Source organism: Pinus tabuliformis, chromosome 4_2, assembly GCF_031772625.1.
Source record: "Pinus tabuliformis cultivar Carrire ecotype Pingquan chromosome 4_2, CPIR1, whole genome shotgun sequence".
Taxonomy (NCBI): Eukaryota; Viridiplantae; Streptophyta; class Pinopsida; order Pinales; family Pinaceae; genus Pinus; species Pinus tabuliformis.
The window spans coordinates 1,110,384,245-1,110,401,591 of record NC_142304.1 but is presented as its reverse complement, the minus strand read 5'-3'; the positions used below and the strand labels follow the sequence as shown (position 1 = coordinate 1,110,401,591).

Genomic DNA, 17,347 nt, shown 5'->3' with positions numbered 1-17,347 from the left:
TTGATTTGATTTTGGTTGGGTAGTCACAAGGATGGGTGATTTAGGTCAGAGGGACTAGGTCAGGGCAAATGAGATATGATTGCATACATTTAAAGGGGAAAGGTAGGTATGAAGCTTAACACTTAAAAGGTAATTTGATGAGATGTTTTAAGACTGATGAGGAGTTAGGAAGAGCATAAGAGATGTATTCTTCCTAAACTGAGGAAAAATGGACAAAGTATGATAAATTTCCTTCTATATTTTAATTAGCTTATAATTTTTTAACTTTTTTTCCCCTCATTAATATTATATATATATATATATATATATATATATATATATATATATATATATATATAGATATATATATATATGGTCCTTAATCTTACTAATTAAACTATTATAATAATTTTTTATCCCGGTCCTAGAGTCAAACTAGCCGTTGGTCTAGTTAGCCGTTGGAGGCTCCGCTCAAACTATTTAACATGCTAAGCTGGATCTGTTTCTTCATCTTGTCCTGACGATGAACCACACTTGTTGGTTCGAAACGCGTCGGCAAATGGTTTTCCATGTGATTTTCGTCGAAGAATCTCTCTCTTACTATGTATTATGCCTATCAACTTGTAAATTACCATATAACAGAAATGGAATGGTTTATGAACTAATAAAACATTCATACAAATTATCACAAAGAAGAAACCATGTTAAATATTCATACTACGTGTATCCCAGAAAAATAGCTACAACTCATCTATTGAAAGTGGCCAAAATCTAATACAATAGTCTCTGATCACTAGTGCAGCATCCCACTGAATCCAACCTGTAAAATGACTGAGAAAATACATAATATAGGCCAACAACCAACTCATCCTAGGCTCAGGGGTCGAATCCATGAGTGGAGGAGCAGTTGCAAGAAAGGTTGAACTAATAGCTAGAGTGTAGGGTGGTCAAAGTGACTCATCCCTCACTCTAGCAAATTGATTCATTACATGCCACATAGGCCATCTAACTGATGTATCTACCCTAGGTAAAATTAAAAACATGATAATTACATCATATAGATCAATTACATAGGTAAAACTTGAATTTACTATAGATAAAATTCAACCTGGGATGAAACAGTGAAAATTGTGGAAAACTATCAAACGCACAATGACCCTGTTAAACACATAGTGACCCTGGTCAAACACGCAACGTCCTCTTCAAGTTGACTTTTGACTACATTCCCGATGTCCAAATCTAGCCCAAGATAGCTCATTGGAAATCTTATCCTGACTAATTTCCAAAACTGCCCTTGGTCTTCAAAATGGGGTTCATTTACCCCTCTGAAATTGCAATCTCCTAAGATTGCTCAAACACGCAGCAACCAGGCCAGAAAAGAGGCAGAAGAGGTGTTTTTTTGGTAGTTTTTTACCCTTTTGGCTGACCATTTTTGCTCCAAATGATTAGAAAAAGTACAAGGTGTACGTCTTCATCATTCTAAATCCAAAAATGTTGTCCATTTTCTAATTGGATGCCCCAAACAAAAGTGCAGTGTCCCAGGTGTTGCGCGTTTGACCATGTTGACTGTGCAAAACTTCCTTCAAAAAACACAAAAAAACATATCTTGCCAAAATTGTTCAAAAATGGCCAAAATTGGTGGGCTGATAGCTGTCTATATGTTTGGGCATGGAGTGATGCCTCGGCAAGGATATCCAACCTCTTTTTCTCCTCTTGCTTGGTCAAAGCCTCAATTTTTGCATGAGCTCTTTTGAGCTTGGCTCTTGCAATTTTTTCTCTCATAGCATAGTGATTTTCCATCCTTCTTTGAATATCATTGTCCTTCTTAGCCTTGCCTAAGAGGTTCTCTAGATGATCATTTACCTTCTCAAGCCAATATTCTCGATTTTCATTTACCATCTTCGAAAATTTCTCATTCAAGATGAGCTGATTTGCCATTTCTTCCTCCCTTTTCCTTTCCTACTCCAAGGCTCTTTTTAGGCCTCTAGTCCTTGGCCTTCTTCTTGGCACTTGTTCATCAAGTGGCTCACCATATTGCCCATATGCCTCATCAAGTAAGGCCTTTGCCTTTTCAGCCTCTCTCTTTGCCTTTCTAAGTTGAATCTCCATGAGCTCATTTTTTACCTCAAACTGCCTATTTTTCTGCTCATAGTAGGAAATGATCCATTTGGCCTTTTGAAAGTTGACCTCGAGCTCTCCTATGAGTGCATTCTTCTCCTTGATGAAAATAGTTGTTTTTTCACTGTCATCATGTTCATCTGATTCAACTAACTGAAAATCATGCTCTATCTCATGGAGGTCTTCCTCCTGCTACTGGACCTTTGCCTCTACAACTTTTTCCTTACCCTTTTGTACCCGTTTTTTCGATGAAGAAGGAAACTCCCCTCCCAAAATCAGTGGGGAAAACACTTTCCTATGCCCTCTCTGATAGGTATGTGCCAAGGTACCTAAACCAGCCCTTTTTGGCTTGCTACTCTCACCATGCTCAATATGCTCCTGCTCAGTTCCTTTATCTCTACCAAGTGAATTAATAGGTTGATGAAATGGTGATGATGGAGGTGATGGTGTTGCTGACTCATGAGATGAAGATGAATGATGTATAGACTAAGGTGGAGGAATGGAGGTGAGTGGATGAGAGGATGAAGGTTCCTCTTGGCCATGCTGAATAGGTGGGACTGTAAAAACCTCATTTGATATGAAAGTGTCCCATGCAATGTTACGCTGATCAAGGCAGTATAGGAATATCATTTTGATGAGAGAATGGTGAAATATGCTCTGCATTTGATGATCATGATCTTTCCTTTGGGCAATGTATGAAATCTTGTTGATATCTCAATAAAGATAGTAGGGCAAATTAAGCGTTCTAACTCTTGTAAAATGCATGAGTAACTGAATATGATAGGAATAGATCCTAGAAAACCTACCCTCACATGTGAAGTACTTCATGATGATTTTCATCATAGGAACATATCTGTCTAGGAGGTAAGAGAAAGGAAAAATGCTCCTTCTTTCATTCTTATGGTTGGGTTTAAGATATGGATCATAGTAGTAATAATCCAAATATGCCTGTTTAAACCACTTTTCCCCAACATCTGGGATCCCAGTAGCAGCTGATATGATAGCAGAAGATATGGTAAAGGTGGCACCTGCATTGGTTGCTTGATTGTCATGGAGGTCCATAATAAACTATCTGGTCAATTCAGAATGATGCTGTGTCCTTTCCACCTTCTCACAAAACTCAAAACAACCCATATTTTTAAAGCTTGTGATAGTGATGAGATATGCCATGAGCTCTCTAGTGTTGGTTGGTTCATATCTAATGATTTTCCCTCCTTTTTTCTATTTCCTCCTCTGTTGTTTTTCTCCATCACTCTAACTTGTGTGTTCTTCTTCTGCCATGATTCGTTGTTTTTAAAACCCTAGGGGAATGATAGAATGGACTGTGGATATTGGAAATGTGGAATGATATGAGGAGAGATGATGAGGAGGAGATGGGGATATGTGGTATGAGGGAGATGATAGGGAATAGTTGTTAAGTGAGGGAGGAATAGTGATGAAAAGTAGGAAATGTGATTTTGAGATGGTGGGAATGTATGGCTAGGGTTTAATCTTAGGAAAAACAACAAACAATTTAAACCCTATGTAGGCAAACAAAGGAGGGTAGGAGTGAGTAATTCTTCCACCAACCTAATTTGCTATAGTAATAATAATTAACCTGGAAAATTGGTGGCGATGGATGATTTTTAGAATGTTTGGCTCCTTCCAGGTGAATACGCAGCGACCCAGGCAAAGGCGCAGCGACCTGGTCGAACGCGCAGAAACCTCTACAAGAGCGCAGCGCCATTATAAATTACACTGTAAAATTTAACAAACGTGCAGCAACCTCTACAAGAGCACAACGACCAGGCTAAGCACACAGCGACCTTGCTGAACGCATCCTCTTACTCTGTTTTGCCCAATTTCGCCTAAAAATCGCCAATTTTCCTTTGCTAAGGAGTTATGAGAGTGCTAGAGCGCAAATGAGGCTTTCATGAGTGCGTTGAGAGGCTTTATACTTGAAATGACTTTAATTTATGAGTTTGCATACCCACTTTCTAAAGTTCTTTGTCATTTCCAAATTTTCATATTAATGCCTTTTTGACTTTCTAACCTTTTTTGCTCTTGACAAGTGGATGATGCTTTGGAAATCCTGATTTTGATTTTCTAATTGGGATGCTTTTTGGAATGGACTTGAGTATGCAGCTAAAAGTAACTTATTACATATGATGGACATAAAATTACATAAACAAAAATAAAAATTATTACATCTGTTTGCAGTTCTAATTTACAAACTTGGGATAAAATCCCTTCTTGAAATCAAATTTAAGGCTTTCAGTAACTATGGTTACATGCTTTGGAAAGCTTTATTTAACTTGAAAAGACATTATTTTCTTGACTCTCATATTTTTTTGACCTTATGCAGTGAGATGGTGACTTATTGGACCTTGGAAAAATAAACCCTAGGTGACCTAATGGAACCTCAAATGACTGAATTTCAGGTGGATTTGACTGACATAAAATGTGATGAAATGAGCCTTCATGTTCAATGGTAACCCGGGAGACACATGAAGGAGGGCCAACAAACACAAACTTTTGAGAGGGAAAAGTGATTTTGGACTTTGGACTACCATCAGTAAACAAATTTTTTCATGATGACCTAAGTGGAATGCAAAAAATTTCAAACGGGACTCTAATATGATATAAAAGAGAAATTTTGATCACTGGTGGAAGTATGAAAATACTGACTCTAACAGGTCGTTTAAATGGTTTCTTCTCTTCCTGGAATAAACAATGATATCATCCAGGTAAATAACAATTTATATGTTAATGAGACCTTTAAAGGCTATCTCCATAGCTCTTTGAAATGTGGCACCTACATTAATCAAACCAAAAGGAATTTTTTGATAAGCATGTGTTCCCCATTTAGTTCTGAACGTGGTTTTCAATCTATTATTTGGATGGACTAGGATTTGGTTATATCCCGAAAATCCATCGAGAAATGACATGAGCTTAGAACCGACTACTGACTACAACACTTGTTCCACGGTTGGCTGTGGAAAGTTGTCTTTCTGACATTATTTAAATTTCTAAAATCTATACATATACGAATGTCACCATTATTTTTTCTAACAGGCACTAAATTGGACACCCATTTCAAATGCCTAATAGGAAATATGATTCTGGCCTTAAGGAGTTTATTCAGCTCCGATTTGATTTGACTTTCGAGGTTCAGGTGAATTTTCCTTAGTTTCTGCTGCACTGGTTTATCATTAGAGATCATAAGAATGGTGTGATGTATGACAGAGGTATCATAAGTTTTGAGATCAGAATAATCCCAGGAAAAGATACCTTTGTATTTCTTTAACAATCGAATGAATGATGATCTTTCATTAGAGGATAGACCGAGACCTAGATTAATGTTCTGAGGCTTATCATCAGTTCCAAGGTTCAATAATTCAAATCTTAGGGTTGAACTTTGGATTTTGGCATTATTTACCTTCTTAAATCTGTCTTTGAGATCATAAAGATCTTCTAATTTGACTACAAATTAGGGTATTGGATTTTCATTAGCATTTTTCTTTAACTGAAGATCGTGCTCATTTTCATCCTTGATTTGGTCATCGTATGACCTCTCTAATGTTAGAAAATTTACAATATCATAACCATCATTGAAGACTCTCCAATTAGTGACATTGTCATAAATGAATGGTCTAAAAGGTAATTCAATGGAAATCTATCAGGACTACAATATTTAGATGGTATGAGTTTTGATGCAACATTAGCTAACAGATCGGCACTGGAATTTTGCAGTCTAGGTATAGGAGAGATATTAAATGCAAAAAATGTGATGTAAGATCCTAGACTAATGATTGATAATGCTTAAGATGTCCAAAAAGGCAGTGGATATTATTTCTTACATGTTTAATGACAATTTGTGAGTCTCCAAAAACCTGCAGATATTTAATGTTGAGGCCAATTGCTTTGTATAATCCTTGAACCAATGCCTCATGTTCTGTGGTATTATTTATACATTCGAATTGTAATATCCAAGATAACATGGTTTTTTCTCCTTTTGGGCTGATTAAGATGCAACCAGATCCTGCACCATCATTAGATTTGTAACCATCAAAGTATAAAGTCCAAAATAAAAGGTTAACTACGGTTTTATTTACCAATATTTTACATTTGGAAGCATCTGTCTGCGAGAAATTTTCAATTTGTGAGATGACAACATTATCCGAAAATGGAGACTCATGTGCTTTAAAGTTCCCTAAAAATGACTTAGACGAATAGTTCCCAATAATGTTATTATTGAATGCTACCAACTCATTAGCACATCCAAAATTTGTCATTGTATGTTTCAGGTGTTTCTCTCGGTCAACTCGAATTTGATTTGGCTTTCCATTGTAGGGAAGCCACATGTAAGACCAGTCCGTATCAAAATATCCATGGAGTTTCTCGGACTAGTCTCTACATAAAATTATACTGTAGAATTCAAGAATATTAGCGACCAATATATCAATTATTTGACAGACTTTTGGATTTGAGGAAACTCGAATGCTAACTGGATTTATTTCAGATAGAGGAGGAATGACCTGTTGTAGAGTTTTGTGAACCCAACGTTTCGGACTACCAAGTGAGTCCATCATCAGGGGAAGATGCAACAATAGATATTCTTAAGATCTTAATGATGTATCCAAGAGCTATAGTAAGGGTATATATATAAGTTATTAAATAAAATAAATAAGAAATAGGTCGGCTCTTTTTTATTTAATTAATTAATCAAACTATTTATTGTTATTATTATTATTATTATTATTATTATTATTATTATTATTATTATTATTTTATTCAAGGGGATAACTTAATTAATTAATTTTATTATTTATAAAATTGATTATTATGTTTATTAATTTGTTCAATTTATTCATTAATTTGTTTAAATACTAAATTAATTTGTTTGATTAATAAAATTAATTTCAATTAATTATTCTTTATTTTATTCATTTATTTATATTATTAATTATTAATTTGATTAATTAATTTATTAATTAATAAGTTTAAAGGGATAAATTAATTTCTTATTTTTCTATTTTTAGAATTAATTATTAGGTTTCTTACCTTTATGAATTTTTTTTCTTTTTTTTTTCCGATTAATTCATTACTATGTTTTACTAATTAACTAATTTTTTGATAGTTAATTAAACGAATAGATTAGTTAACTAAATTTATTATTATTATTATTATTATTATTATTATTATTATTATTATTTATTTATATTTTTATTTATTTATATTTTTTATATTTTAATTATTATTATTATTATTATTATTATTATTATTATTTATTTTTTTTAAGATTTAGTGAGTTATTTATCTCTAATTTATAGAGTTAATTTATTATTTTTTTATTTTATTTTATTTTATTTTCTATTCATTTATTTATTTTATTTTATTTTATTATTTTTTAATAATTACACCTACATGCATTTTATTATTATTATTATTATTTTAATGATATCAAGTGATTATATGTATGTTACATAATTGATGTTTTTGTTATTTATTTATTTATTTTTTATGTTTTTTTTAAGGGTTTTTTAAGGGAAACAGAGTTAATTATTGGCTTTTAAGATTTCAAGTAAAGGTTTCCCCTAAGACCTCTACCTTGGTTCTATCAATTTGTACTATGTGAACACCTGAGTCAATCAAACAATTGTGAAGGTTCCTATTGAAAATTTCATAGGTTAAGAGAAAAGGAGGTGTGTGTGAGAGAGATCTGTCACTGATTAAGATAACATTTGTAGGGTTGATTTATTTTTAAGAAGTGTGGGGTTTACCCATGCCTTTAGCAGCTTGAGATACAACATCAGCAGGTAACGGAGAAGTAGGAATTGCATTTAGTTCTCTAAGTAGTATTTCATATTTGTGTCTTAGTTTGCTAAGTTCATGTAGCAAAATATTGGCCCTAGTTTTCTTCATATCTTCCACAATGTTACACTCCATGGTATCAGTAACTACCAGGGTCTTTGATGTAGATGGAAGATTTGATGAAGATGGATTTGGCTTTGAAGCCTTAGGAGAAGACTTTTTGCTAATTGCTTTTTCCTTAGCAGCAAGAGTTGGAGTTTTTTTTTTTTTTATTTGACTGAGTCGTATCAGCAGACCCTTTGCTTCTGGTGCTAACGGGAAAATCTTCTTGTTCTTCTTCATTTGGAAGGATCAAGTCCCACATCCCATTTACTTCGACTACTTATTCTTCTTCAGTTTCTTCATTGGTCATTTTGTTTTCTTCTTCCTTTTCTTCTAAATCAGACTCAGTATTAGATATGGTATTTAGTGGTTGCGAACTAGAACATTGATTCCTCCTAAAAGATATGAAAGGTTTTTTAGCAGAAGAGAATTCAAAAACTTGTTTCTTCATTTCAACCATTTTGTTAGACATGGTTTTCAGTACTTTCTAAAGGCCTTCAAGATCAAAAGGATCTTTTGGGGCTTTCTTTTTAGAGTCATCTTTGGAAGACACTTTCTTAGATTTTCTGTCTTCCTGAGAAGTCTTCTTTTCAAGAGAAATTATGCATTTCTCTACAAACATGGCTTCCTTCATGTTCTCAGCTAATGTGGCCAAATTTTCTCTATCTACAAAAATGGCTATAATGGAAGGAAGAGAAGATATGTACCACTCAATTTGAACATCAACACCAGGTGCTAACGTAGTTGGAATTTTATTGAGTAGTTTGTTGAATCTGGAGTTGAAATATTTGACCTTTTCTTCCATCTTAGCCTTTAGATTGGACTATTCATTGATGATCGGCACAGTGGTTCTATCATCTCCAAACATAGCTAAGAATTGTTCTTCAAACATATCTTAGCTAGTTATGGAGAGAGGGGGCAACGAAAAGCACCAGCATCTTGTTTATCCTATAGGAGTATATGGAAATAATATGACTACGTAGTCTTCTTCATCGACTCCATTTAAATTGATGGCCAGCATATAATTATGGAGATGTTCCTCAACTAGTAGTTGATCATCAGGATTAGATTTAGGCAACCATCTTTCAGGATGCTTAGGAAGAGGGTGAAGAGGAGATGTCGTTGCTATAGCAATCGGATTATTCCATGGATGTACTTGTGGTTTTTGTTCTGCCATTGGATTTTGAGTGGATGATATGATATAAGGGGTTTGAGTGGACGAGGTTATGAGTGGAATTTGAGTTGAAGAAGAGGTAGATTGGGTGCTTGGATTAGAAGAACTATCACCAGCAGTTGGAATGGAAGCTATTGGAATGAGTGGAGGGAATGAAGGGGTTTGAGGTCGAGAATTGGATAAAACCTCGTTAGTGGATGTCTGCAATTCAGATTTCTTGGTTTTCTTTCGAAAAGAAGAAATGGGAAATTCGAAAGGAGGAATTCTAGTCTTCTCGCTTTGAGAGCGAGTCAAGATCTGTCTTGGTTGTAAAACATAGTTAATACTTCCTTTAGATGACTAAGAACATGTAGGATTTTCAGCTAAAATAGATATTTACTCTAACTTCTCTATCAAAGTCTGGACTTCTAGGGATTCAGGGTTGTAGTATGAAGAAGGTATTCTCTTAGATTCACTAGGAGATTTAGGAGAGGTTTTCTCAACTTCTGATCTTGGGATTGCAGTTCTAAATAGGGATCTAGAAGTTGGAGGAGATCTAGAGGGAGAGTGACTCTTAGGATGGGCTTTCGATTTATGATCATTCTTCTTTGCCATTCACAGTCATGGCCCTCCTTCTAGCACCAAAATGTTGAAGCCCGGAATTCCATTGCAACAACATGGGGGATAACCACCCGATCCTCACCTTAGAAGCGTCTCCTTTTCTGTTTGGTATGGTGGCTCCGACTAGGGATAATGGGACCAATTTGCCAGGAAAAATTGATATGATGATGATGTTGGTTTGATATAAGGTATAATGGGAAATGACTTAACTAAAAATGATCTAATTTGAACAACAAATACATGCAGCTATCTATTCTAATGTTTATCTTAATATATACCCAGGAATAACTTAAATCATGTGATCTATAAAGATATATTAGAGAAACAAGTAATAAAGATCATTCAATTTTTATAAGAGATGAATTTGTTAATCATAATTATTTTGACTAAATAATTAGGCAAAATAATTGTGGAAACTATATCGCATATATCAATTTCTCATATACTCAATAGGGAATCACAGCTAAAACATCTTACAAAAGTGCAATAATGTCAAACTATAGGTCATATTTCATACATAAGACAATATAAGAAAGATTACTGCTAATTCACAAACAAAACTCAACCATAAAGATAGAAGTACCAAATATGAGAGGTTCTACTCATGAAGTCAGCAATATTGATCTGCTTCTTTTCAACTAAATATACTCTAAGAGTACAAAAGTGCAAATTCAGTAGAGTATGCTTCAATCTCTAAGAAAATCAAGATCTTGTTCCAATTATCTCATCAAGACAGTCACAAAAGTACAAAAGTGCAAGCCTTTGCAAAGTGTTCTTGATAAAATTTTGGACCCCTCTCTAAATGCATGAGAGAGGTTTAAATAATACAAAATATGTATCAAAAATAGATTATTACATAAAAATATGAGGATGTTTCAAACAACCTTCCTCAGAATAAGTAAAATAACAAATAAAATAGAAATAAAAATGATGACAAACTTCTTCAAATTGAATGGTCCTAGTCATATCAAATTGAATGGTCCTAGTCATACATTCGATCCTTGAGTTCATAGATATCTATCATTGGCTTCACCTGTGGTGGTTGGCCAATTCTAGATCTTAATTGTCCCATAAATATAGCATCAGAGAGTGGTGGCACCATATTTTGAGTGGAATTTGTTATACAGTGCAGAGTCATCCATTGACTTTGTGATTTCAACAGATGCTACAAGTAGGTTTCCTAATCAAGCTTAGACAATTGTTTGATTGCCTCAACTTGCATTTTTGCGGTCTCTTCCCATTGTTTCATGTCTAGGAGAAATTCCGGCCCACATTCTTTGATAATATTAGCACTATGAAGGTTTTTGTTCACAACTTCAATTATATTGTTTGTTGTACTAGCTACTCTTGCTATTGTCCTTTCTTCTTGCTTCAACTGTATGTCCCAATCTGTGAATAAAATACCTTTGTGGGAATCCTCGATCTTTGGCAGATCTGATTTTTTACCTTTTTCAGATTCCTGCCAAGAAATAAGCTCTGAAATCCTCTTATTGATCTCTTCATATTCTAATCCCTAATCAACCACTTGATTGGTTAATGTATCACTTGTTTCACAATATGGATTGATCAATGAGATTTTTTAGCAGAATACTTCTTGTTACTATGACAACACAGAGTTTTGGTTCAAGTGCCTCTTTAATGAATTCCTCTATTTGAGGGTTGTCTTTGAGTTTATCTATTATATCCTGCATTTGATGAATCTGTGAATCCTTTTCTACAATGTATGTCTGAAGCTATAATCTCATTTGCTCAAATTCTTTCTGAAGATGCACCATTTGCATCTCTGCTTGCCTATTTGTGCTTTGTATCTCTTGTTCAAGTTGTTGTTCTAATAGTTGAACTCTTTCTTATTTTTCTTTAAGAAAAAGTCGAACTTCTATTGCCTTATCAATTGTTGCAGTTGCATAGGCGCCTACAAATTGTGATATCTTTGTAAGATTTTTTGATGGATCGATGGGGGTGTCTTTCTATACTACCTCCATTGATTCACTTCCAAGAGTTGATGTTGTTGATGCATCCAATTTCCTTTTCTTCCTTGGCCTCTTTACTACATCCTTATGCGTTGGGCTGTAGAATATGTCCAGTGGGGGTATTTCCTCAACCTTTAAAACAATATCTGAAGTTGGGTGTGTTGGGATGATTTAAATATCTTGAGTAGTTATAACTCCTTGTATTGTTGTTTTTGGGTTTATAACCTGTTGAGTCTGTTTAGGAGTCTAAAATCCAGATGTTCCTTCAAGACTTGTCTTTGTCTGCGGCACTTGGAGCTTTTTATTAAATTTCTCACATTCTTAACCAGATCAATGACTTTGATACTTTATGTCTGAACCTGTATGGAATTGATCTCCATGTGTTCCTTAGCCGAGGCCATTTTGGTTGTTTCTTTAGCACTTTCCTCTGTGCCCTTCTCATGATATTTCTCGGGGCTTTCTTCCTTATTCTGATATTGGTGTTTAGAGTCTTCTGAACCTTGAGCTGACTTCTCTTGAGATTCTTCACCATAATTATGCTTGGAACTTTTCTCTAGGCTTACACTGGGAGTGGGTTCTCTTATTTATTCAATTTGCAATAGGTCTAAAGGGACCTATGTCAGTCATTTATTCTTGTATATGTGGAAGTGGTTGAGGTCCGCTGGGCCTAGTTTTATTGATGCTAAATGAAACACCTGTGAAAATGTCTCACCTGCCTCAAAGAAATCATCAAACTCATCGTCCTCATGAATAAATTCTTTGATTTTGACCATAGTAGTGAAGTTTCGAGTGCCTTGTTAGACTGTCCGCCTGGCACAGTAGCCAAATTCAGGGATGTGATGTTTTGTATCTCTTTTTCCGCGAGCCCAAAATTATGTAACGTGAAAACACCACATTGCACTGGGAATGTCATCCAAATGGATTTCTTATGTTCTTTGAGGGTTTTGGTAATACCATCCCCCACTGTTTGATAAGCAATCTCTCTTGCCAATAATTTATCAAGAACATAAAATGGATGAACATGTGGAGTTGTAATACTCCCAAAAACTTTGATATAAGTAAATAATTCCTCGCCAAACCATCTTTCCACCGGAAATATGTCTATTTTAGCTTCTTCTGATAGCCTAGGGGATTTCTTATCAAAAATGGTTTGGTAAATGCACAACATAATGCCATGACAAATTTTATAAAAGTGGTAGCTAAACTTTGATTCCCACAAAATCTTATGATAAATATGGATAGGAGTAGGGTCCTATAAAGTCCATTTCCAGCCCATATTTGGAAAATGTGAACAAAAACATATAGCATCCATAACATGTGCACTCATGTAAAAAGGAGGGATAACCCGAGAGGAGATAATTCTATTGTGTTTGTACTCTCTAATGGACGTAGCCAGATTGTCTAACAAAATATTGCTCCAGTTCATAATTGTAGCATTAACAACTGCATCAATCAACGGAACCCATTCAATAGAAAACTTGGTAGTGTCAGCCTTTCCAAATAGCCTACACAACATTGCGGTTGAAAAATTATGCAGGGCTGACATGGGTGCAATTGGGTACATACCAGTTTTCTCTCACCTGAATTGGTTGGAGCCATACCTCCAATTCTGCATGACGTCCACCGGGTCTTCATTTTATTTCGCAAAATGCTCCATAAAGGCTTTATCATAGAGCTTCTGTGGTTCCATCAGATGATACATTTCGTGTAAATTGTCTGGTTTAAATGACCCCATGACTTCATGCCTGGAATTCCTGAATGTTATATATGAAATATCCACATTGTCAATGACCCATTTTACCATATTAGTGTATGGAAATATTTTAGGCCTTGCAGTTATCCTCTGCAGGAAAGAACATGTTGCTTCAAAATAAGAAGCCTCGAATGAGTCATTTGCATCTGTTGTTGCTTTAGTTTCCAAGACCTTTGGGTTATCTGCCTCCATTAAATTACACATTTCCTCCCATGATATAGTCTCGTCTTCCTTGTTGCATGTGGTATCAGAGAAGAATGGAAGCATGTATGAATCCTTAGACGTAGTAGCCTCTACAGTCTTCTTTCCTTTCTTAACCATTTTGGCAAGCGTTGTCTTCTTCAGAATTTTCCTGAAATTTGGGCAATGGAGAACAAGATAAAAAGCATAGTGATAATGAAAGAGGAAACACAATAACACAATAAATTCTGAAATAATGTAAGGATGAAGCTTTTATTTAAAATACGGGTAAAAATATATAAATCTTCTCGAGCCATTAAAAGAGTAAATGAAATTAAAGCTAATTAATTACTCATTAAGGCCTATGTGTGCTTTCCTTTATGACTCAAAATTATTATAAAAACCTTTAATCATTTGCAAAGGGGGAACCAGATGGTGGAATGGAGGGTCGTGAATCAGCATGCAGGCCAAGTAGGGATCGGTGCCCCGGTAGACACATTTTTCGAGGCATATTTTTAGAGAATATTCCTAGGGTATTCCAAAGGAATATTCTTAAAAGATTCTTATGGCATCTTAAAGAGTCATGAGGAGCCCATAATTGAAGGTTACAAAACTTGGTCGAGTTTATACTCATTTTTCTCATAATTTCACAAGGAATTCAACAGTGTAGTGAGAATGGAGATTTGAATCTAGGGCTTCATGGCAAAAGCCCATGATTTTCATTAATGTTTGGCACAAGGTTTGAGGTAATTATGCACTTTCTAAAAGGTGGTTGAGTCTACAGTCAAAATTCATAGAATGACGAGTTGGACGTGTTGGTGATGTGTTAGTCGTGTTTTGAGCAACATTGTGATTGCCTTAGCACGAGAACCAAAGTAAGCCTTATGTATTTATGATTTTGTCTCTTTTTTGGATATTGCGAAGAGATGAATGTATGTTGTAAGATTTGGTGATCTTTGTATGTTGCAACAAGGTAGCAAGATCAGAATCATTGCAAAGAAATTATCATTTGAGCCTTGCACTCAAACCAAGACTATGTGGTGCTAAGAAAATGACACTTTCATAATTTGTCAAAAATTAGTCATGTTTACAGTCATTGGTCTTAGAATTGCAAGACTAGTATGATGATGATGAGTATGATTTGAATCTAAACAACAAATTCAAGAGGACCTGTTGTCACTTTATGTGAGGAGACTCTAGTTGATGCCCCATGCTTATGAGATATCAGCCCATTCAGAATAGATCATCTCTTTGTAAGAGAGACATGACCACTTGCTTATGAATCAACTCTTAGTATTGTGTATGAGAGCATCTCTTCAATACTACCACTATTGTGGGAATTCTACTGCCACTTGATGATGTGGAAATTTAGCCCTTTGTAAAGGAGAGTATCTTTGAAGAAGAGAATGAAGCGGTTCATGGATTTGTGAGCTCGAAGACGTAGCCACACTAGGTGAACTCCATTACCAACTTGGTGATATCTTCCCTTATGTGTTTGGTATCTTGTCTCTTGTTTCTTATGCATGTTTTTCTACATTCCACAATTATGTTGAGATGCATTAAGTGATGATAGAGAGAGAAAAAGCACAATTAAATGATGTTTTAATTCAAATTAGATTCAAGTCTTCAAATGAAATCAAGTTCAATTTAAACGATCCTATAAATCTAATCCTTTTAAGTGAACCAAATCCAAATCAAGTTCATATCTGGTCTCACCCCAAATCAAATCAAACTATCCCTTCTCTATAAAATTAACAACATCCTGAAATTTTTCTCACAAAAAGCTTATTTTCAAATCTTACAAAGCCAAAACAACGAAGCAGACTCCCATGCTAATAAGGCTTGTCAACCTGAAATTAGATAATGTGAAGTTATTTTTTTAATATTTTTTTATATTTTAATTAGATTACAACCATTTTTAATTTGTGACTATTTGGTTTACATGCAGATATTTTGTGCTCCTATACATGAGACCCTTGACACAAGATTTTCTCGCTTAGATGAGAAAGCTTTTTCCACACATAATGTTTTAATCCGCTTCATCCTTCGTTCATCATTTTTCACTACAACTACTTTCGTTGCAGCCATGATGCCATTTCTAGGAGACTTTGTGAATTTATCAGGTTCATTATGTGTCACTCCATTAACTTTTATATTTCCCACTGTCATGTACTTAAAGGTAAGATAGACTTTGGTTTTTTAAATATTTATTTAATTTCATGAAACAATAATTATATTATATTTAAATTTTTTATGTTACTAAAGATATGGTTTTTTTTTTAAATTACAGGTGAAAGGAAAAAACATTTCCTTAGTAGAAAAAATATGGCATTGGTTAAATGTCATTATTTTCTCTCTCATTACAGTTGCAACAACTGTTTCATCTTTTCATTCCGTTGTAGATAATGCTAAAACATATCATGTGTTTGCCAATACATGATTTATAGTGGAATTTGTATATGGTGAGGAATCTCATAATAAAAAGGAGTTTGGAGATTGTAATATTATAAAATGATCAGTATCTTTTAAAGTTGTATATGGAGTAGTATCGTGGGGTTTAATCTCAAAAGGTTAAAAACAGAAAGTATTGTGTAATATTTTTTTTTTGAAGTACATGATATAATCAAATAATTAATAAATCAAAAATTTTAATTAAAATTTTTAACTATAATTAATTGGGTGATTAATGATTTATTTTTAGAGATTAGGTTGGTTAGGTTATTTATTAATTTAATCAAATTTGATCATTAATGCATATCTTGATTTGATTTAGCTAAATTTAATTACTAAAGTTGTTGTCTACATTTCTCATATATGTTATAACATGGAATATATGTGACCCACTGAGTTATCACTAAGGTGTAATGGTGAGTTATATTTTGCACTAGATTCCAAATCGACACTAGCATTTGAAGATTGACAAGTTAAAAATATAGCATTAATTTTGTGCAATAGGTTTATTCTAACAAGGTTTTATCATTTGTCACATATCGATGTAGAATAATAGGTTCCATTGAAAAAAGGGTGTAATTTTAATCTAGTGATTTGATAACTACTAAGACTTTACTAGGTGAATGAATTACACTTTTGCTCAATTTAGTTGTCTTTATTCATAGTAAGGTCCCATTAAATGGGAATTTAAGTGTTAATTTTCATTGTGCCAAAAGCATCAGCTAAAAAAATGGTTCCAGGACATTATCCAATAAGTGAGGAAACTAGTGTCACACTTGCTCAATTGGGAAATACTTTCCCTTTGCTAAGAACTAATTTTCTTTGACAATCCTAAAGAGTTGAATAACCTTATTTAAATTATATCACAATGTATTGCCGATGATGTAATTCAACCACATCATAAGTTAAACTTAAGGTATTTCTTAAATATATGTTTATTATATGCAATATTGTGCTCAAGAATTGGAGCACTATATGGTCAGTGAAACTTAATGATTAAATAATGCATATACCCTACATTAAGTGTCTCATAGTGGCATGATCTTGTAATGTAGCCCTTCATATTGTCCTATGTAGATTTGAATTTATGTGTCATCCCTAGCTGAGAATTCACATGGATGGAATGTTTATGTTAGCAATGTTTGTATTTTTGTAATGTCTTCCGTAGAATGTCATCAACTTTAAAATTATACATTTTTTAATTAGCTCATGGAAGTGCATTTCTCT

General features: G+C 34.1%; 1 protein-coding gene across 2 annotated transcripts in view; it reads left to right on the top strand.

Annotated features, from left to right (window-relative positions):
* Window positions 1-16,218, top strand: part of LOC149173560 (putative proline transporter 2) — a 335,454-nt gene extending 319,236 nt beyond the window's left edge. For both annotated transcript variants that reach the window (XM_089427960.1, XM_089427958.1), the window contains exons 7-8: window positions 15,618-15,848; window positions 15,960-16,218. In XM_089427960.1, the coding sequence (XP_089284086.1) occupies window positions 15,618-15,848; window positions 15,960-16,109 (381 nt within the window). In that variant the 3' untranslated portion in view covers window positions 16,110-16,218. The remainder of the gene's footprint in view (window positions 1-15,617; window positions 15,849-15,959) is intronic.
* The last annotated feature ends 1,129 nt before the right edge of the window (window positions 16,219-17,347 follow it).